The sequence below is a fragment of the Lynx rufus genome, unplaced genomic scaffold (assembly GCF_022079265.1).
Source record: "Lynx rufus isolate CCGP_SWC_20201006 ecotype Redwood Valley unplaced genomic scaffold, mLynRuf1.p SCAF_9, whole genome shotgun sequence".
NCBI classification, from domain to species: domain Eukaryota; kingdom Metazoa; phylum Chordata; class Mammalia; order Carnivora; family Felidae; genus Lynx; species Lynx rufus.
This window is the reverse complement of record NW_025814897.1, coordinates 5,820,536-5,841,735: the sequence shown is the minus strand read 5'-3', so window position 1 is coordinate 5,841,735 and position 21,200 is coordinate 5,820,536. Positions and strand designations below refer to the sequence as shown.

Here is a 21,200-nt window from a genome sequence, read left to right as displayed (position 1 = left end):
CGGCCTTTCCCCTTCGCCTCAGAACTTAAATAAACTCGGAGGAAGGCAGGGGAAGGACGGCTCTGGACCCCCGCTCTTCCAGTTGGCGCCCCCAGGCTGCCCCGAGGTGGCTCCACAGGGACGTCTCCCACGCTCGGCCCCCCGCGCGGTCCGTCCGCTCCCGGGCTGGCCCCCCGCGGTCGAGGGCCGGGGGCGCTCGGGGTCTGTCTGGGCCCTGCGGTCCGATCCGGCCCGCCGTGCGCTCCTCCTCGGAGGAGGGGAGGGTGGGAGCGGGGAGGGCGCACAGAGGACGGCGACCAAGTGTCCTCGTTGCTCCTGAAACGTGGCGACGGGCGAGGCTGGGACTCGCAACGAGTATGATGGCGACACGTGATACCGGCGGAGGGAGCGCACGGGGGGGGGGCTGATAAAGGGAGAAGGAGGGAGGCGGGCGGCGAGGGGCGGGCGGAGAGAGGGGAAGGGGGGAGCGATCGGCGCGCGGGCGGCAGAAGCTCAGCCTCCCGGACCGCTCGGGGCCGCAGCGCCGCCGCCCCGCCGCCCGCGGCCGCACTCTCGCAGCCTCCCCGCGAGCGGGAGCGGGAGCGCGGCGCACCGCCAGGCGGCCGGGCGAGCGCAGAGGCGGCGCGGCGCGAGCAGCGGCGGAGGCGGCGGCGGCGGCCCCCTAGCGCAGCCTGGCGTCGCCGCCGCGCCCGGGCCCCAAGTTCCCGCCATGAGCGGCCGCCCGCGCGGGCTCCGCGGCTCCGGGGACTCCCGCCCGGCCGGGCGCGCCCGTACAGCCCCGCGACCCCGACGCGCCTAACGCCGCCGCCCGCGGGTCCCGCCGCCGCCGCCGCCACCGCGGCCGCCGCCCGCGTCCCCGCCGCCGCCGCCGCCGCCTCGGCCGCCGCAGGGCCGCCCGCAGCATGTCTCGGAGGAAGATCTCGTCCGAGTCCTTCAGCTCCCTGGGCTCCGACTACCTGGAGACCAGTCCCGAGGACGAGGGCGAGTGCCCCCTGTCCCGGCTCTGCTGGAACGGCAGCCGGAGCCCGCCCGGGCCGCCCGAGCCCCGCGCGGCCGCCGCCGTCGCCCCGGCCCCTGCCGCCGCCGCCTCCTCCTCAGCCTCAGCCGCCGCCGCCGCCGCCGCCGCCGCCACGGCCGGGGCCCGGAGGGCGCAGCGCCGGAGGCGGGTCAACCTGGACTCGCTGGGCGAGAGCATCAGCCGCCTGACGGCGCCCTCGGTGAGCCCGGGGGGTGGGGGGCGGAGGACCCGGGTGGGGAAAGTTGGCGCCGGGAGAGCGCGGGCGTGCGCGCCGAGCCCGGCCTCTGGGGGGCGAGCCGGCTGCGGTCCCCGGGCCGCCCCCGCCCCCTGCGCCCGGCCGGAGGGGGGCGTCGGCGCGCGCGGCGGCGGGGCGAGGCTTCGCACGTGGGGTGTCGGGGTTCTACGCGGGGGAGGGGGGGGTGTGGTGGCCCGGACGCTCCCCGCCTAGCCGTGCACTCCTGCTCGCTCTCGGTCACCCCGGCGCCCCCTTCACACCCACCTGTTCTGCTCTCCCTAAACTTTCCCAGGCCCAGTGTCGTGCAGCTCCCCTTTCCCGGGCCTGCCTCACTGTTCCCCAGGATCCCAAAGGAGCCCCTGCCCCTTCCAGGAAACTCTTCCTCTCTTTTTTTCCCACACTCTCTTGGGCTCCGCGTGACCTTTTCTGACATCTCTGAATTCCACAGGCTTTCTGCCTTCTGTGTTGCATCCCTTTTCTCAAGAATTTCAGGAACTGGCTGTCAGATGCTTTTCCGAGTTGCCTTCTAATGATCTCTGGTTTTTTTCCCCACCCGCTGCCCTCCCCCTCCCCCCCCCCCCCTTATTCCCTGAGCATTTACTGGCTCAACTTTCTTCTCTGGGGGAGCCTGGTGTCTGCTTTTCTAAACCTCCCTGGTGTTTCTTGCACACCTACCTCAACCTTCACTCCCTTTACCCTGCATTCTTCAGTGCTTTCTCCCTCATTTTGTCCTGGCTGCCTTGTATTGGACGCTTTATACTGATCTGTTGAATTACTAAATGCCTTCCTAGCCTTCTCTTAAACTTGTGCTCACCCGGGATGTCTGCGTCAGCATTTCGGGGTGTGCTCCAGACTCCTCCACGTTCTAGACATTTTTCCAGTGGCTTCTGCCTCATTCCTGTTCAGGCTGTTCAGCTACCCTTGACTTTTACCGACCGCAGGAATGCCAGACCTCTGTTCCAGTCTTTCTGTGACAGATGAGCTAGCTCTGTTTTGAAGGAATCCGCTCCAGTGCAGACGGAATCCTAGGGAGATTCTGTGTCAAATCTCCTGAGAAACCTTTTATTCTCATCCTGGTCTTGGGTGCAGGGGCTTCCACTCGGGACAGAACTTTAAGCTTTGCACCCCTGGGTGCACCCCTGCACTCTTCCTTTTCTCAAAGTTTGTGAAATGAATCTGAACAGCCATCTTATTTGACCATTCTGGAATCTCACTTTTGAAAGCACTCTTGCAAATGATGATAGGAGGCACCTGTGAAAGCGTGGGATCCGGAGGGACAGGGTATTAGTACCAGGCAGTCCTACAAATATCCCTGTGGCCCTGGCATTAGTGAAGAAGGACCTTTTCTGTCTCTGACAACCAAACTACTCCCAGTCCTCTTCCTTTCCTTGAGTATTTTCCCTTCAGCGTCCCTTCCTTCCTTTCACGTCTTCCATTGATAACATACAAACAGATCTCAGAATGGGTTGGCAACTGTTTGCTATTCTTTACTGCAAATACTTCCCAAGACGCATCATCTTAGGAACTATGTGATGTTGCAAATTGTTGAAGTTAGAAGCCTTTATAAAAGGAGGCCAGTAATCTCCAGGTCTGTAGTTTTGTGTTAGTACCTAGAGCAACATTTGTGCATTGTAGTAATTGGTCAGTACAACAGATTTGTATCTGATACAGTGATTTTACTGAAGGAAATGACTAGCTTTGGGGGGTGTTTTTTTTTTTTAATCATTTTGGAGTTTTCTTTTTGCCTTCGAATCAGAATTTACAAATCTCTAAAAAGTCATGGCAATGCCTCCGGTAATGCCGATTTAACTGAAGGCTGTTCTCGACCGCTTAGTTGAGAGGTGCATAAAATAAACTGAACTCAAGTATTTACTGCCAGAATAAGAGGGAAGGAAGGAATAGCTTCTGATTTTTACCTTTATAGGTCAAATTTGAATGACACTAGCTTTCTGATGGATAAAAAGCATGTGCCCAGATAATAGTTTTCAGCAAAGAAATTTGCAAATCATTGCAATGATCATATATAGGTAACAGCTCTGTCTGCTTCCCATGCTACAGTTCTTTTCCATTTGGAAATTAGCCTATTAGCTACAATGCTGACAGCATACAGGTGAGTATGGTATAAATATTTTCAACATCGTAAGGCACATAGGAGCAGATTTTCTTTGGCTAACCATATCACCTGTAGACTTGGTAACACAAAACCAACAGAAAGATTTTATTTCAAAGCGGTGACTTATTTCTGTGTTCTCCACCCTCCCCCCCCCTTTTTTTTTGGCAGTCTAGAACTCTGCTTCAAGAAGTTTCTGTAGATTCATTTTCTTATGTTGTCAGCATTCTAAGTTTCTCTGAAAACACTTGGGGAAACAAATTATGTCTTCTCCATTCTCTTTCATTAGCACCAAGTGACTATTTTTGAAAGAAGTAATTTAATAAAGAGTAGTTATAACCAAAGCATTCTTAGATGGCAGTTTCCAGCTGTTTTGTGTTGGGAACCCTTTTTTATATTCTGTCACAGCGTACCTTAGGAGAAGCTGTCTTTGCTGTGGAAGTTTCTGCCTTCTTCGTGGCCTTGCCATGGAATGTTGTCTCAGCCACAGCGGACTGGCTCTTTATTCAGAATAACTCGCAAGTAGGAAATGAATTTAATAAGCCCAAGGCTATGGCCAAGTGATTCAGCTAGCTGTTGGATCATTGGAATAGTCACACCCAGGTTTTTGACATTTTGATAGGCATTGTTAGATGCATTGATGTTGGCTGTAAATATTGTAATGCTTGACAACCATTTTAATGATAAAAGTAAACTGAATTGGTGAAAGTGAAAAAATTCCAGAATTCATGAGGCCTGGTTCTCATTCACTGGACCTTGGACAACTAACTACTTATCTATCCCTGTGCATGTTACTTTAACCCTTTAGGAGCCCCCTCGTCTGTATGGTGCGACACTTAGGGTTCCCAGGATCCTTCCCTGTTCTTGCAACCTATGAAGACATATTTTCAAGCTTTTGATAAGCTCTTATAAAGGCATGTCAGAGAAAAGCAGGCATCTATAAGTTTTAAAACTTTGAAGAAAGTAGATTACTTTCTGAAGTAGGGACATTTATTCCGCGCGGTTATTTAAAAATATTTGAAATATTTGTGGATCTAGTGTGTGGTAAGTATTGTGCAAAGTACTGGCAATACATATTCCAAACAAAACATTCCCGGTCCTTGACCTCATGGAACTTCTTTAATTATAGCCTTTATTTTAAGGAAGCTGTGCTGAGGGAAAACATAAGAACTCCGATTGTCTCGGAGCTGTCCACGGGAAGTTGATTTACCATTCGCTGTGGATAATTTTGTTCATTGTGAATCTCTGGGGCACAGCCATAGCAATAAAAATAATCCTAAAGACCTGGCTGAAGATGCATAAATCACTTATCACATTATTGATTTTGAAATCATTTACTTGGGAACACATATGGAGAAACAGCTGGGGATTTTACATCAAGGGTGAATTTAGTAACTCATGTATTGCTATTTTGTTCTTATAAATGAGAGTTGTTGAGAACCCTATCACTTAGAACCCTATCACTTACCGGGCTTGGGATTGCTAATGTCAGCCTGTCAGTGAAGATATTCCAAGGGACCTGTTTAAGGTCATGGCTTCGCTGGTTTTCTTGTCGGAGAACTGTTGGCTGTCACAGCATCGCAGGTGGCTCTCAAGGCCCCAGAAGCTTTGGAGAGCCGAGTGGCAGGAAGAAAAGTAACTGGAAGGGTGGCAAATAAGGGGAGGAAAGCTACTGACAGAGAGTAGTCCAAGAAAATGAGAGAACAGCGAGGAAAGGAAATGGAAGGGAAGCCTACATTCAAGCAGAAAAAAAAAAAAAACAAAAAACAAAAAACAAAAATTGCTTCATTATTAGTGGAAAGGAAATTGTATTGGTACATGTCTAGGAAAAAGTGGAAGAACATGAAAAAATACACATTTAGCCTTCCCTGATATTAAATAAAATGAGCTCTCTGCCCTGTGTAAACCCTTAAAAAAAAAAAATCCCTTAGAATGTGACAGTGGTACTAATATGGAAATAATGAAAAATGAGTATGGTATATTCATGAGAGAGGATACTTCATCAATTTATATATCTTATTGATGATTTCAAGATTTGGGGCTCAATTTGGCTAATAAGTTCTGAGCAACACATCCATTAAAATTAAAAAGTTAGACAAAAGGTATTCTAGTAGATCCATATTTTTATATCTGTAGTAATTAGATGCTGGAATCTGAAATCAGAATTTGATGGCCATCTGTCGCATTTCCCTACCTCATCCCTAGTCATTGAGAAGCATCATGGCAGAGCTGAAGGAAGGCGGATTTGGAATTGGACAGCTGTGGGTTTGAGTAACTCCCTGCTGAGCCCCTTACTAAGTGTGGGACCCTGGAAAGGTGACTCCTCCCTTCTCAGAGCCTTGGTTTCCTATTTTGTGAAATAGGAATAATAGCTACCTTGTGGATTTGTTGTGAAAGAGGGCACTATTCTTTGTGACACTCCTGCAACACAGTAAAACATTAGCTTCAGACTGCGATCCATCAATTTCAACTGAATTCGAATGTCTCCAAATGATTGAAAATTTTTCTACATAAAAATTTTCTTTTTTCTTTTACTTTTTTTTTTGCAATAATTACTTGCTAGTAACCTTATTGAAGGAGTTTATGGGTTAACTGATGTCATGTCCTCAGAAAAAAAGGTGATAAGAAGGAATTAATTTTGTTGGCCTTGCCCAGCCAATCCATTAAAAAAATTAAAACTGGAGTCCCTTTTTGGCTTCCCGGCTAGGAAGTGAGCACGAGCATGTGTAATCATCGCAGATTCAAACATTTCCAGCAAACTGCTGAATGCTATGTGGCATTATGAAAACCAGTCTTGTCAATTCTCTAAAAATACAAGGGTGTGTATATTTGGTAGAATGTGGGTATTTTCCAATAAGTCAGTTTTAGATTAAGAAGAAAATTAGAGAGGTGATAGAGAAATTGCTTATTTTTATTGCCTGAGAATTTCAAGCATTCCCCATCTAACTAATTCCCCATTCAAACGAATTTGTACGGCTGTTCAAGGGCTTAGGCTGTGATGTCCAGTAGTTACCCAGCTAGTGGCATTTATGTTTCATGTACAGTGCTCTATCCTTGTTTGGCTACTGGCTCAGTTGTTAAGTCTTTATTTTGAAGTTGATTTTTGACAATGAGAAATGCCATCAGTGATTCTTAGTTTGTAGGCCGAGGTGATAAGTGATTATACATTCCTTTTTAGTATGTGATTTATCTACCTCGAAATACTCTGGGAAATGTGGGGAGAGTACTTGAGTACTGTTACGTGTTTTCCATCTATATCATCATTGCTCTTTTATTTACCTTTTTTTTTTTTTGGACTTGTTCCATCATGTAGAGCTGAAGGTAGAAATTGAAAAAGACACGTATTTCATTGCATATGGTAGTAAAATAAATGCATTGATTGTATCGAGGTATATACATCATTCGCTGTGAGTTAGAAGACAGAATGATCCCTTTTGGAATTTCACACATATCTAGGAAGGAAAAAGGATCAGCTGATATTAGCAGGGAGAATATTTGCTAGGGCTGTCTGGTTTCCCTTACTTGACGCATGAGCTAGTATTTAGCTCAAAATTTAAAGTTCCTCTTTTTAAATTCTGACTCTTACCTTGATACTCTTATGTTGGTCTCATATTTAGCACAGTACCTGGTACCTGATGGGTGATTCAGTAAAATACTCAGAATAAATGAGTGGATGTTCTTTGTTCAGTTGTCAAATTCCATTATTTCTTTTGTGTTTGAGGTTTCTTGTATTATGTGTGGTTCAAACAAAGTATTTATATTTTGTGCCCAGTCTGTGAGAGATACTTTCAAGTATGTGAACCTGTTTGAATTTTACTTACACCTGCCATTAAAATTTTTTTTTAAGTTTATTTATTTATTTGAGAGAGAGAGAGAGAGAGAGAGAGAGCAGAGACAATCCCAAGCAGACGCCACACTATCAGCACAGAGCCCAATGCGGGGCTTGAACCCACAAACCGTGAGATCATGACCCGAGCTGAAACCAAGAGTCAGATGCTTAACTGACTGAGCCACCCAGGCACCCCCTACACCTGCCTTTTAAAGCAAAACTTCAGAATGCAGTCATGTTCAAAGAGAGCAGATGGAGTAGTTTCCTCCTCCTGGAAACTTAGCGAGTGGCCCATTTGTATTTTAAGAAGTTAGGTAAATGTGATGACTCTCCTCCAGTTTCCTTATATTTTCTTAGTTTTTTTTTTATATATATACAATTCCCTCCCAAATGAGAGAAATATGTTTGTCAGCAAGTGGGATCCTGCTGCCAGAAATGCACTCTTAAGAGCTGGAATGACATAATTCTGCTCTTCAAATATCACTTCAGGACGGGCTCTGAAGACCTAGAATTATGTGCTGCAAACTCAGAGTATCTCATAAAATTGACAATTCCAGACTAGAGTGATTTAGGAAGTAGGGGAGCTGGAAATATCTCTGAAGCCGGGAGATCTGTTGAGCTGTGGTGGGGAATTGAGAAAGAGTGAACATTCTTATAAATAGAACAGTGAAAAGTCACTATCAGTACAGGCTTTATCTGAGGCTTATTAAACAGGTCTTCCTTTAAGCTAGTGGTTTATCAGACCTCGTTGAACATAAGAAGTACCTGAAGAAAGTTGTGAAAATGCAGATTCTCGGGCCTCCTCCTCAGAAAGTCTAGTTTGTAGCCCTAGGGAGGGGCATGGGCTCTAACTTTTAAGTCACACTCCAGGTGATTGCTAGGCACACCGAAAGTGACTGAATTCCATACTGTCAGAATCGTGGATCCAGGCTCACTGAGCTCTGCAGACTGAATTTTTTGGACAGAATAGATCTGGAAGTGACTCCTTTGGGGTGAATACATGTCAAGCAATTACTGACCAACAGGGACAGAATAAAGGCGGTGACTTGGAGCCATGTCTCATATGGTATCCTTTGTGTTCAAAATAACCTGGTTGGTTGTGTGGCAGAAGGTGTCTGAGATTTCACTGTTTGTGGTTTCAATTATTTATGACCCTCTTCCCATTTTTGCTGAGGATGCCTTGTTAGCTTCCCGAAGTTTCTGTTCAATAGGTCACATGTCGTTGCCGTCAGTGTTCTGTGGCCTCTTTCCTCTGATTCAAGAAACAGCTATTCAAAAAACGTTGGGGAGAGTAGAGGAGAAGGGAGAAGGGTTGTTGTGAGGGTCCACTTGACATTGCATTCCGAGTTTGGTTTTCAGAGTGAGACTGCCATGGCATTTCTCAAATGTTCCTTCTACTGGTTCCTTTTGGAGCAATGACTTGTTTGTATGCCAATACATTTTTTTTTAAGGTGAAGGGAGAAAGAAACATCTGGATGCCAGAAAAAAATGATCTTCCGAGAAAAGAAGCAATAGGACATTCAGATAGCAGACATGTAGAACCAGCCTTCAAACCCTACCAAAACATGACAAATACAATACCGGTTGCTAATATCTCCATCTGTAGCCAATTAGTCTTTCTCTCATTTTGTGGTTGAGCTGGGTAAGAGTCCAGTTGAACTGTCCAGATAAATGGTGATCCAACATTTAAAGAAATTTGCATTTGCAGAGAACTCTAGAACCATTCTGTCATGAGAGGAGGCTGTCCCTGTGGAAATCCTGATGTTATCTTACTTGTAAGTCCTTGAAGTCACCTTTGCCTCCTTTTCCTTTCACCGTAGTTTGTTATGTGTGAGTCTGCTGTGCCTGGTGGAGGAAATAAAAATGTTCTGGAATATGCTTCCATTTCTTGTTGCTTTATGCCTATACTTCTTCATGCATAAACCCTCCAACTTAATATTGGGAGAGAATGGTTTTTTTAATTGGTATTGTGCACACACAACTAGAGACGGACCGACAGGCAAACATACACACACACACACACACACACACACACACACACACACATCCATCCATCTTGTTTCCGGTCACTGCATTATTTTCCCTATGGACTACTAAGTTATCTTTCACATCTCTAGTATAGTACTTACTGTGTTGTAATGTGATTTTGGTTTATTCTGCCTCCTTAAGGCAGAGATCTATATATGTTCATGCCTAGTAGAAAGTCATTTACCTATTTATTTACTTATTTATTTATTTTAACGTTTATTTATTTCTTTTGAGAGAGACAGAGACAGACAGTGAAAGTGGGGGAAGGGCAGACAGAGAGGGAGACAGAGGATCCCAAGCAGGCTCTGTACTGCCAGCACAGAGCCCAACGTGGGGCTCAAACCCAGGAAACTGTGAGATCATGACCTGAGCCAACACCAAGAGTCAGACACTTAACCGACTGAGCCACCCAGGTGCCCCTAGAAAGTCTGATTTATAAAGACCCTCAGTAAATGTTAGGAGAACAAATAAATGTTGAATAAATCCTTGTGTAAATTGTGGTGTATCTGGTAATGCTTTGTAGGCTCCCATTATTTTATGCTGCCATGTTTCAGTTCTGCTTCATGAAGTGTTCTGTTTGTACCTTTTGCTCAATCACAAATAGGAGTAAGTATAGTTATAACATGTTGTACAGTGCTTTAAAATTTTCACGACACTCTGTATTGGGTATTTTATTGTAGCTTCACAATAATCTATAGATTTTATGCCAATTATCTTTAACTTTGCTTAGTATGATTATCGTAAATGCCTAGAGACACAGTAATGGGGGGGCATATGTATTCTCACTTAGAGGTGTTTGTGTCTTTTCTGCGAAAGGGAGAGATGGTATCCCGCTATGCTCTTTTATTCAGTGTTATCTCAATGTATAAGAAATCCTGTGTTATCAAACATTCTACTAAACAAAATCTTCACAAACTAGCACATCCACAGTGACCATTATAGACATAATAATGGTGCTGGAGGGATGGAGTCTTCAGGAAAGTGGTAAAGTTAGAAATTATTGACTTAAGGAATGGAAAAGAAAACTGACCAGGAATAGGTAGATGTATTATTGGGTAATTTTTGAGGGCCCAGCTGAGGCTGAACATAATGAATTTGTAGCCTAAACTGAGCAGGTGATTACAACTAGGAGAGACAGAAAGTTGTTAAGGTATATGTGTTGTATATTAAAAGGTCTATATGTCAGTTGAGTTTGAGGTGTTTGAGAGCAACCCATTGAAGTAGAGGGTTTTGCCTTGGGAAATAATGAGAATGAATATCACAGGGGGCAGACTAATATTCAAAGGCATTTCTAGTCATCCTCTATTGGACGCAGATCTGATGTTAAGCTTATTTAATTTATATCTCGGTCTTATTGTTTTCGCTATTGAAATCATTCTCTTAGAATAGCTGATTCCCCCAGGTGGCCTTCCCTCTCCACTACACCATCCCCAAACCAGAACTGGTAACTCATAATTAGTGATTGAAAAACTCAGTTCTATCTGCTTGATTAGTATTTACATGATGTTTTCAAAGTTAGAATTAATCCTTGAAAAATATGAGAATATTCAGTTACATCATTCAATGCGCTATTTATGGTCCTTAGTTGTTACACAATGAGGTTTCCTTGGCTCAGACTTGATACACTGCTTCTTGAGTATGAGAAGTAATGTGTATGTGGAGTATGTGGAGTTTAGAGTAATGGTGGCTACCAACATATTTCCTCTTGTATTGGAGAGCACATTTCTTTCTTTCTTCCTTCCTCTCTCTCTCTTTCTCTCTCTTCCCTTCCTCCCTTCCTCCCTTCCTTCTTTCCTTCTTTCTTTCCCTTTCCTTCCTTCCTTCCTTCCTTCCTTCCTTCCTTCCTTCCTTCCTTCCTTCTTTCCTTCCTTCCTTCCTTTTTCCCCAGCAGATATTTTCTTACCTGAAAAGTTAAGAAAATAGTTTTGGGGAACCAAACATTCTAAGTAAACTGTTACATATGCAATATCAATTTGTCAGTGGATGAAATTCAATAAAACACACTTGAGGTTTAAGCAATTTTCGTTGTATTAATCAGTCTTTGATAATCCCAGAGACTGGCTGTGGGTTTCAGTACCTCAGTGTCATCATTATGCGTCATAATTACCACTGTGCTGTAGGTGTGTGGACATTCTCATAAGTGGAATATCTTAGATAATCAGATGCTTATGAACAGGACATTTCTTCTAAATGGAAACACTGAAGAACTATAAGGTTCTTGTGGCCTCAGAGAGTTAATATGCGTTTACTTAGTTTCTCACACTCCAGCAGGAGGCAAGGGGAGGCAAGTTAGGAGTGGATTTTAAAAGAAGTTTTAATTTGGGGTGCCTGGGTGGCTCAGTTGGTTAAGCATCTGACTTTGGCTCAAGTCATGATCTCATGGTTCAGTTCATGAGTTGGAGCCATGTGTCAGGCTCTGTGCTGACAGCTTAGAGTCTGGAGCCTGCTTGGGATTCTGTCTCTCTTTCTCTCTCTCTGCCCCTCCCCCACTCATTCTCTCTCTCGCTGTCTCTCTCTCTCAAAAATAAATGAACATTAAAAAAATTAAAAGAAGTTTTAACTTTTACAGTCCTCTTTATAATTTGGCTAATGTGCATGTGTGTGCCTTGTTTTCTTGAAACATGCCTGTGTGTGTATGTGTGTATGTTTGTGTGTTTGTGCAGAAGCTACAATTCAATACATGCTGCATTCTGATTTTTGTTGTTTTAATTTGACTTTGGGGAAATAACTCCTGTCTCTCTTTCCCCATCTCTGAAATCATATATGATAATACGAATCTCTTACTTAAGTGTAAATATGTAATGAAATGTGAATGGTGAATTGAAGACGTTGTGTTTAACTATTATGGATTACTTCATTGTGCTGCTATGCTGATTTTTTGAGGACCACGGCATTGGTTCAGATTCTTTTGCTCCCTGCACTCTGGGAAGAGAACAGGCTGTGGAGTCAATCACTGACTCTGGCCATTATTTTGTGTGTTCTTGGCTAAGCCTCTTTGAGGCTCAGTTTCTTGTCTATAAAATGAAGGTGATGAGTGGATGGTTAGCTCCGTGGGTTCGAGCCTGGTGCTGATAAGATGAAGGTAATAATTTATAGGATTATGAAAATCAGAAGTATAATGACAGCATAGTATTTTGAATCCAGTAAATAATCCGTGTTGCTGCCTCTACCCAACCCCTTCCTGACGGCCATTTTACCGGTCGGCATATTGTTAATCACATCTCCTGATAACCTTCCTTCCCCTCCAGCCACAAGTTTTGGCAAAACCTGTAGGTGCTCCCCTTTGTTAGAGGGGTATCTTGTTCAGCCTTCTTGTGCTTTTTATGGGAAACATTTCCACCATTTTCTGGGCATGCAACCTTTCAGGGTTATGAACACTTCCAAAAGTTCTGTCCTAGAAATCTAAAAACCACATGTGATTCTGGTCTCTTGTTCATTTGTGCATTCCCCTACCTCTCATTTTCATTCATTCATAGAGCATTTATTTAGCAAATGAGCATTCAGTGATTCATTCAGCACGCGCACCATGTGCCTGAAGCAACATGACTGAAGTAGGACGTTCAGACAGAAATGGGATGTGGTCCTTTTGGATTTAGAAAACGTAAAACCACCTTAAAAAAATTACTGAGTATTGTACATGACAGCTGCTTCTACCCCTCCTTCTGTCTTTCCTCTCCGTCTTACCCCAACTTTTCTTTATTAGGCATGACACTGGGGATATAGGGACAAAAAAGGGTTTGTATGCAAAAGACCTTTTGAAACTGCAACAATAATGACGATGATAGTAATAACAATGGTGTTGATTTATCAAGCCCTCACCATGCCTCAGGCGTCGTGCTAAGTGCTGTACGCATTTTATTTAATGAGCTACTCCTAACAGTAATGGGGAGTGATACCTTACCTTGGTCTACATGACAGGGAAGAGCCTACCTTTCTGACCTCACCTCGTGAGGTCTAACCTACACTCACGGTTCTACAGTAGCTCCCTGAACATTCCAGGCAAGGACCATCTTGCCTCTGGACTTCGGTCCTAATCCCCAGGTCAGAAATGCCCCCTGGCTCCAGTTGTCCACGTGACTGGCCCTTTCTTGGTTTTCACGTTCCAGCTCCTCAATGACACCTTGTTGTGGAAAACCCACCTCTACGTGAAGACAGAGTCTGGGGATAAACAGGGTCAATAGCTTTCTTGCTTTGGGGGACAAAAGAGGCTGCAGGAGGCCTAGGTCTTCAAACTGCAAGCCCACCGAGAGGAAGGAGCTGGGGGTTTTAGCGGGAGATACAGGACCTCATGGGTTTCGGGACAGGGAGTGTGTATGTGCTGCCTTTGTCGTGTTTTTAGGGTGGCGCTGGTTCCTGAAAGAAAGGGCTAAGGAAGGAGGAGGGAAGGTTTGCAGAAGAGACACGAAAGGGGCTACTTAGTGTAACATCGAGCCTCGCTGAAGCATCGGGCAGCCATTTTGTTTTCGCTCAGCCTTCTCCTCTCAGGAGGTTTCAGCCTCAGCAGCAGGCAGCCCTTTGTCACCCAGCCCCTGTCACCTGGCTGTTTACTGCCATCACAGCCCTCACCATCACAAGTTACTCTTTATCTCCTTGTCTTCCTGTGTGTTCTCTGTCTTCCCTGCTGTACTTCCGGCTCCTCCAGGGCAGAGGCCTTGTCCGGGTGCACACGATGGTGTTCGCTGTGCCCAGAGCAGGCCTGGTCGGCACGTGGTGCTCGCTGCATCCTCACTGACTCGATGAGCAAGTGTCATTTTGGAAGAAGTCACAGCACTTGGGAGAGAAAGAGCAGAGTTCTAAACAACAACACCACCAACTTAGAGGGTGGAAGAAGGCAATTAACCTGTGTAAGGCATTTAAATGTTTCCCCAATTGTGTCTGTGACTTTTAAAAATAATCTTATCAGAGATTCAGAGAAGTTGAGCAACTTGCCTAGGATCACAATTCGTTACTGATAGAGATTAGAATTTTGGTGTGTTTAGCTCCAAGCGCTGTATTCCTTCCACCCTGTGGTATATTTTGAGCCTCAGTGCGCATGGTGGACATTGTGATGCAGTGTCTAGATGCCCCTTTAGAAATGAAGGACTTATTCCCCTGGATGCTAGCCATGATGTGAATTCTCACCCTCCATTGTCAGTACCTTGGATGCATTGCCCAGAGTGAAAAGAGCCGCCTTGTACAAGGTCTTGCCCCCTTCCAGTAACTAGTGAGCATGAAGCTATGAAGGCTTGATCTTCTTGCCCTCATCTAGCCAACTCTGAAGGGACATCTTCATGTAGGGTAAACTGAGGCCTCCCCTGAGACTGCATCACCCTCCATCTCCTCCTTTCCTCTTGTTCTGCCTCCTTCTGTGCTGTTTCATGGGTATTGATCCCAAGAATACCCCCTAATAAGCTTTCTACATGCTGATCTTCTCAGAGTGTGCTTCCCAGGGAGCCCAGCCTGTGCCTGCGTTTGAAAACAGTGATAGACACAGGTAGTAATGGGGAGATGGCATGTGGGAGAAATATAATGATAACCTTGTTTGCACTTGGATTAAAAATTTTTTTTAATGCTTATTTATTTTTGAGGGAAAGAGAGAGAGAGAGCGAGAGCGAGCGAGCAAGCAGGGGAAGGGCAGAGATAAAGAGACACAGAATGTGAAGTAGGCTCCAGGTTCTGAGCTGTCAGCCAGAGCCGGATGTGGGCCTCACATTCACGGACCATGAGATCATGACCTGAGCCGAAGTTAGACGCTCAACCAACTGAGCCACCCAGGTGCCCCCTTTTGTAAGAAAATTTTTAATGTTTATTTTTCAGAGAGAGAGAGAGAAAGAAAGAACGAGCAGGGGAAGGGCAGAGAGAAGGAGAAAAAGAATCCAAAGCAGTGGATGTTTTGAATTTAGGTGCAAATGGTTGGCTGTGCCATGTGCATTCTTTCAGGGCTTGGCATGGCTGGATCACCAGCCTCAGCACAGTCAGTGCCTGTCACGTTGCAGGCAATGTACCCAGTAAATGGAGATTTGGGATTGGGTTTTGACAAGAGCTTGTGGACGTAGTCGCTAATATCTTGAAAACTGATGAGCTCTCTGAGTGACAGAGAGAGAGACAAAAATCCTAAGAGAGCATTGAGACTAGCATACAAAGAGAAGCCGAAGAATGTAGGTGCCGGGGTGCTGTTTTGTTTGTCTGCCTGTGGAGGTGGGAGGTGGCTGGGAGCATCTGAGAGCAAGGGCTGCGGTGGTTGACATTTGTGAAATGACCATTTGTGAAATGACAGGAATTTAAGGGTGTGCTCAGTGTGAATGAAGCGGCTGGGGGCCTTAGAAAAGTGATGTCAAACCTGCTTCGGAGATAGAAACCTATTTACAGAGGGAATGTGCGGTGAGTAAACAAAGGATATCATACGCATCAATTTATCACCCGAGACATTTGGCAATAAAAGTAAAAAGCGAGACAGAGCTGACAGGGCCTGTGAGGCCAAATAAAAGTTTATTAAAGAAGTGGAGATTGTGTTTGAAGGTAACAGTCAAAAAAAGTTGGAGATGGATGAGATAAATAGGCTTCAGAAAAAAATGGGATTGATCTAGAGACGGTCTTGAGTCCCTTGGCCAAGCATGAGGATATTTTCTCTGTGCCCAAGGGGAAAGTAATATGGCGCACTAGGGGTGCGATGCAAAGGCAGCTGGCAAAGTTTGGTTTTATTTACACCTGTTTTATTATGATCTCATCCTGATTTTATAACTCTGTGATCGGCCGATAATTTTGTATACCTAATGAGTGTTACGTGTAACTTGTGCTATTTGCAGTTCCCAAGATCTAGTTCAACTGTGGTAGCTGCACTGACCATGGGATGTCAGTTGAGGCCAGAAATGTCACTAATGCATCCTTCAGAAATTTTATACTCAAATCAGGAAGTACATTTAAAATTTTTTTTAATGTTTATTTTTAAGAGAGAGAGAGAGAGAGAGAGCACATGAGCAGGGGAAAGGCAGAGAGAGAGAGGGAGAGACAGAATCTGAAGCAGGCTCCAGGCTCTGAGCTGTCAGCACAGAGCTTGATGTGGGCCTCGAACTCACAAACTGCGAGATCATGATTTGAGCCAAAGTTGGATGCTTAACGGAATGAGCCACCAAGGTGCCCCAGGAAGTACATGTTTTTATTTGTATATTATACTGCATATAACTTTTGGATTGTTTTTATCAGTGTGAACACTTCAGATTTTTTTTTTATCCTTCTAAAGATGGAATTTGGTAAGCCTAATAACATGTGGCGGGAACTGTTTTTTTTGATTTGTGCTTGTATTAGTGTGCTCTCTTTCAGTTTTAAAAGTAATTTGAGATATATATTTTATATATATAACCCCTGTTCTTACCCTTGCCATGTCTGATATGACTTTGTTTAGTGTTAGAGCTCTTTTTGACCCTGATGGAAAGGTCCCTAATGGAAGGAACTCTCCAGGGATTAGGGGCCAAGTGCATGGGACTGTACTTTGTTGTTATATTGAATGTGTTTCACACAGTTGAAAGGAGGTGTGTAAGGTCAGATAAGGCCAGTCAGGGCATACACAATCAAATATAGCTCATTGGCCCTCTCCTTTTCCTTTTCTAGATAAATTTTGCTCAATTTCAACAAGCAAGGATTTTTGTCTCTTTTATATACTGCCAAATACCAAGTTTTTCAGGGTCTAGCACAAAGTAGCTGGTCAATAAATATTTGTCAAATGAATAAATTTAGAGTGAATATAAGAATATTTATTTTCACTATACCATACAAATGTTGTGAGAAAAAAAATGAACTGATAAATGCTAATGTACTTTAGGGTTAAAATCGGTAACAATAGCCAAAACAAAATAAAACATAATATATAGATCTAAGCAATTATTTTGTCCTGCTGTTTTTATTCTTTCATCATATGTTTACTATATGCCCACTGTGCATGCTTGACTTTATTGTGTCATGAGCCAAAACACAAGATCTATGGAGAAGAAAATGGTGCTAGTAATATGCAGAGTTGAAAACCAAAGTGTTGAATTAGACTAGGAAGATGGCGGCGTAGGAGGACGCTGGGCTCACCGCGCGTCCTGCTGATCACTTAGATTCCACCTACACCTGCCTAAATAACCCAGAAAACCGCCAGAGGATTAGCAGAACAGAGTCACCGGACCCAAGTGCAGACGAGAGGCCCACGGAAGAGGGTAGGAAGGGCGGCGAGGCGGTGCGCGCTCCACGGACTGGCGGGAGGGAGCCGGGGCGGAGGGGCGGCTCGCCGGCCAAGCAGAGCCCCCGAGTCCGGCTTGCAAAAGCGGAGGGGCCTGACGGACTGTGTTCCGACAGCAAGCGCGACTTAGCGTCTGGGAGGTCATAAGTTAACAGCTCTGCTCCGAAAGCGGGAAGGCTGGAGGACAAAGGGAGGGTGAGCTGCGGAGCCCCCGGACGACAGAGCTCAGTTTGGCGGGGAACAAAGGCGCTCTCCAGCGCCATCTCCCCCGCCCATCCCCCAGCCAAAATCCCAAAGGAAACCGGCTCCGGCCAGGGAAATTGCTCGCTCCGCGCGAACACCCAACTCTGTGCTTCTGCGGAGCCAAACCTCCGGCAGCGATCTGACTCCCTCCGGCTGCACAGGGCCCCTCCTGAAGTGGACCACCTAAGGAGAAGCGAGCTAAGCCTGCCCCCCCTGCCGCCGTGCACCTTGCCTTCCCACCCCAGCTAATACGCCAGATCCCCAGCATCACAAGCCTGGCAGTGTGCAAGTAGCCCAGACGGGCCACGCCACCCCACAGTGAATCCCGCCCCTAGGAGAGGGGAAGAGAAGGCACACACCAGTCTGACTGTGGCCCCAGCGGTGGGCTGGGGGCAGACATCAGGTCGGACTGCGGCCCCGCCCACCAACTCCAGTTATACACCACAGCACAGGGGAAGTGCCCTGCAGGCCCTCAACACACCAGGGACTATCCAAAATGACCAAGCGGAAGAATTCCCCCCAGAAGAATCTCCAGGAAATAACAACAGCTAATGAGCTGATCAAAAAGGATTTAAATAATATAACAGAAAGTGAATTTAGAATAATAGTTATAAAATTAATCGCTGGGCTGGAAAACAGCATACAGGACAGCAGAGAATCTCTTGCTACAGACATCAGGGGACTAATGAACAGTCACGAGGAGCTGAAAAACGCTTTAAAGGAAATGGAAAACAAAATGCAAACCACCACAGCTCGGATGGAAGAGGCAGAGGAGAGAATAGGTGAACTAGAAGATAAAGTTATGGAAAAAGAGGAAGCTGAGAAAAAGAGAGATAAAAAAATCCAGGAGTATGAGGGGAAAATTAGAGAACTAAGTGATACACTAAAAAGAAATAATTTACGCATAATTGGTATCCCAGAGGAGGAAGAGAGAGGGAAAGGTGCTGAAGGGGTACTTGAAGAAATAATAGCTGAGAACTTCCCTGAACTGGGGAAGGAAAAAGGCATTGAAATCCAAGAGGCACAGAGAACTCCCTTCAGACGTAACTTGAATCGATCTTCTGCACGACATATCATAGTGAAACTGGCAAAATACAAGGATAAAGAGAAAATTCTGAAAGCAGCAAGGGGTAAACGTGCCCTCACATATAAAGGGAGACCTATAAGACTCGTGACTGATCTCTCTTTTGAAACTTGGCAGGCCAGAAAGAATTGGCACGAGATTTTCAGGGTGCTAGACAGCAAAAATATGCAGCCGAGAATCCTTTATCCAGCAAGTCTGTCATTTAGAATAGAAGGAGAGATAAAGGTCTTCCCAAACAAACAAAAACTGAAGGAATTTGTCACCACTAAACCAGCCCTACAAGAGATCCTAAGGGGGACCCTGTGAGACAAAGTACCAGAGACATCACTACAAGCATAAAACATACAGACATCACAATGACTCTAAACCCGTATCTTTCTATAATAACACTGAATGTAAATGGATTAAATGCGCCAACCAAAAGACATAGGGTATCAGAATGGATAAAAAAACAAGACCCATCTATTTGCTGTCTACAAGAGACTCATTTTAGACCTGAGGACACCTTTAGATTGAGAGTGAGGGGATGGAGAACTATTTATCATGCTACTGGAAGCCAGAAGAAAGCTGGAGTAGCCATACTTATATCAGACAAACTAGACTTTAAATTAAAGGCTGTAACAAGAGATGAAGAAGGACATTATATAATAGTTACAGGGTCTATCCATCAGGAAGAGCTAACAATTATAAATGTCTATGCGCCGAATACCGGAGCCCCCAAATATATAAAACAATTACTCATAAACATAAGCAACCTTATTGATAAGAATGTGGTAATTGCTGGGGACTTTAACACCCCACTTACAGAAATGGATAGATCATCTAGACACACGGTCAATAAAGAAACAAGGGCCCTGAATGAGACACTGGATCAGATGGACTTGACAGATATATTTAGAACTCTGCATCCCAAAGCAACAGAATATACTTTCTTCTCGAGTGCACATGGAACATTCTCCAAGATAGATCATATACTGGGTCACAAATCAGCCCTTCATAAGTTTACAAGAATTGAAATTATACCATGCATACTTTCAGACCACAATGCTATGAAGCTTGAAGTCAACCACAGGAAAAAGTCTGGAAAACCTCCAAAAGCATGGAGGTTAAAGAACACCCTACTCACGAATGAGTGGGTCAACCAGGCAATTAGAGAAGAAATCAAAAAATATATGGAAACAAACGAAAATGAAAATACAACAATCCAAACGCTTTGGGACGCAGCGAAGGCAGTCCTGAGAGGAAAATACATCGCAATCCAGGCCTATCTCAAGAAACAAGAAAAATCCCAAATACAAAATCTAACAGCACACCTAAAGGAAATAGAAGCAGAACTGCAAAGGCAGCCTAAACCCAGCAGAAGAAGAGAAATAATAAAGATCAGAGCAGAAATAAACAATATAGAATCTAAAAAAACTGTAGAGCAGATCAACGAAACCAAGAGTTGGTTTTTTGAAAAAATAAACAAAATTGACAAACCTCTAGCCAGGCTTCTCAAAAAGAAAAGGGAGATGACCCAAATAGATAAAATCATGAATGAAAATGGAATTATTACAACCAATCCCTCAGAGATACAAACAATTATCAGGGAATACTATGAAAAATTATATGCCAACAAATTGGACAACCTGGAAGAAATGGACAAATTCCTGAACACCCACACTCTTCCAAAACTCAATCAGGAGGAAATAGAAAGCTTGAACAGACCCATAACCAGCGAAGAAATTGAATCGGTTATCAAAAATCTCCCAACAAATAAGAGTCCAGGACCAGATGGCTTCCCAGGGGAGTTCTACCAGACGTTTAAAGCAGAGATAATACCTATCCTTCTCAAGCTATTCCAAGAAATAGAAAGGGAAGGAAAACTTCCAGACTCATTCTATGAAGCCAGTATTACTTTGATTCCTAAACCAGACAGAGACCCAGTCAAAAAAGAGAACTACAGGCCAATATCCCTGATGAATATGGATGCCAAAATTCTCAATAAGATACTAGCAAATCGAATTCAACAGCATATAAAAAGAATTATTCACCATGATCAAGTGGGATTCATTCCTGGGATGCAGGGCTGGTTCAACATTCGCAAATCAATCAACGTGATACATCACATTAACAAAAAAAAAGAGAAGAACCATATGATCCTGTCAATCGATGCAGAAAAGGCCTTTGATAAAATCCAGCACCCTTTCTTAATAAAAACCCTTGAGAAAGTCGGGATAGAAGGAACATACTTAAAGATCATAAAAGCCATTTATGAAAAGCCCACAGCTAACATCATCCTCAACGGGGAAAAACTGAGAGCTTTTTCCCTGAGATCAGGAACACGACAGGGATGCCCACTCTCACCGTTGTTATTTAACATAGTGCTGGAAGTTCTAGCATCAGCAATCAGACAACAAAAGGAAATCAAAGGCATCAAAATTGGCAAAGATGAAGTCAAGCTTTCGCTTTTTGCA

General features: G+C 44.6%; 1 protein-coding gene across 1 annotated transcript in view; it reads left to right on the top strand.

Moving 5' to 3' along the window:
• The first annotated feature begins 902 nt into the window (after positions 1-902).
• Positions 903-21,200, top strand: part of GUCY1A2 (guanylate cyclase 1 soluble subunit alpha 2) — a 335,038-nt gene continuing 314,740 nt past the window's right edge. The window contains exon 1 of the mRNA XM_047072151.1: positions 903-1,217. Coding sequence (XP_046928107.1) covers positions 903-1,217 — 315 coding nt within the window. The remainder of the gene's footprint in view (positions 1,218-21,200) is intronic.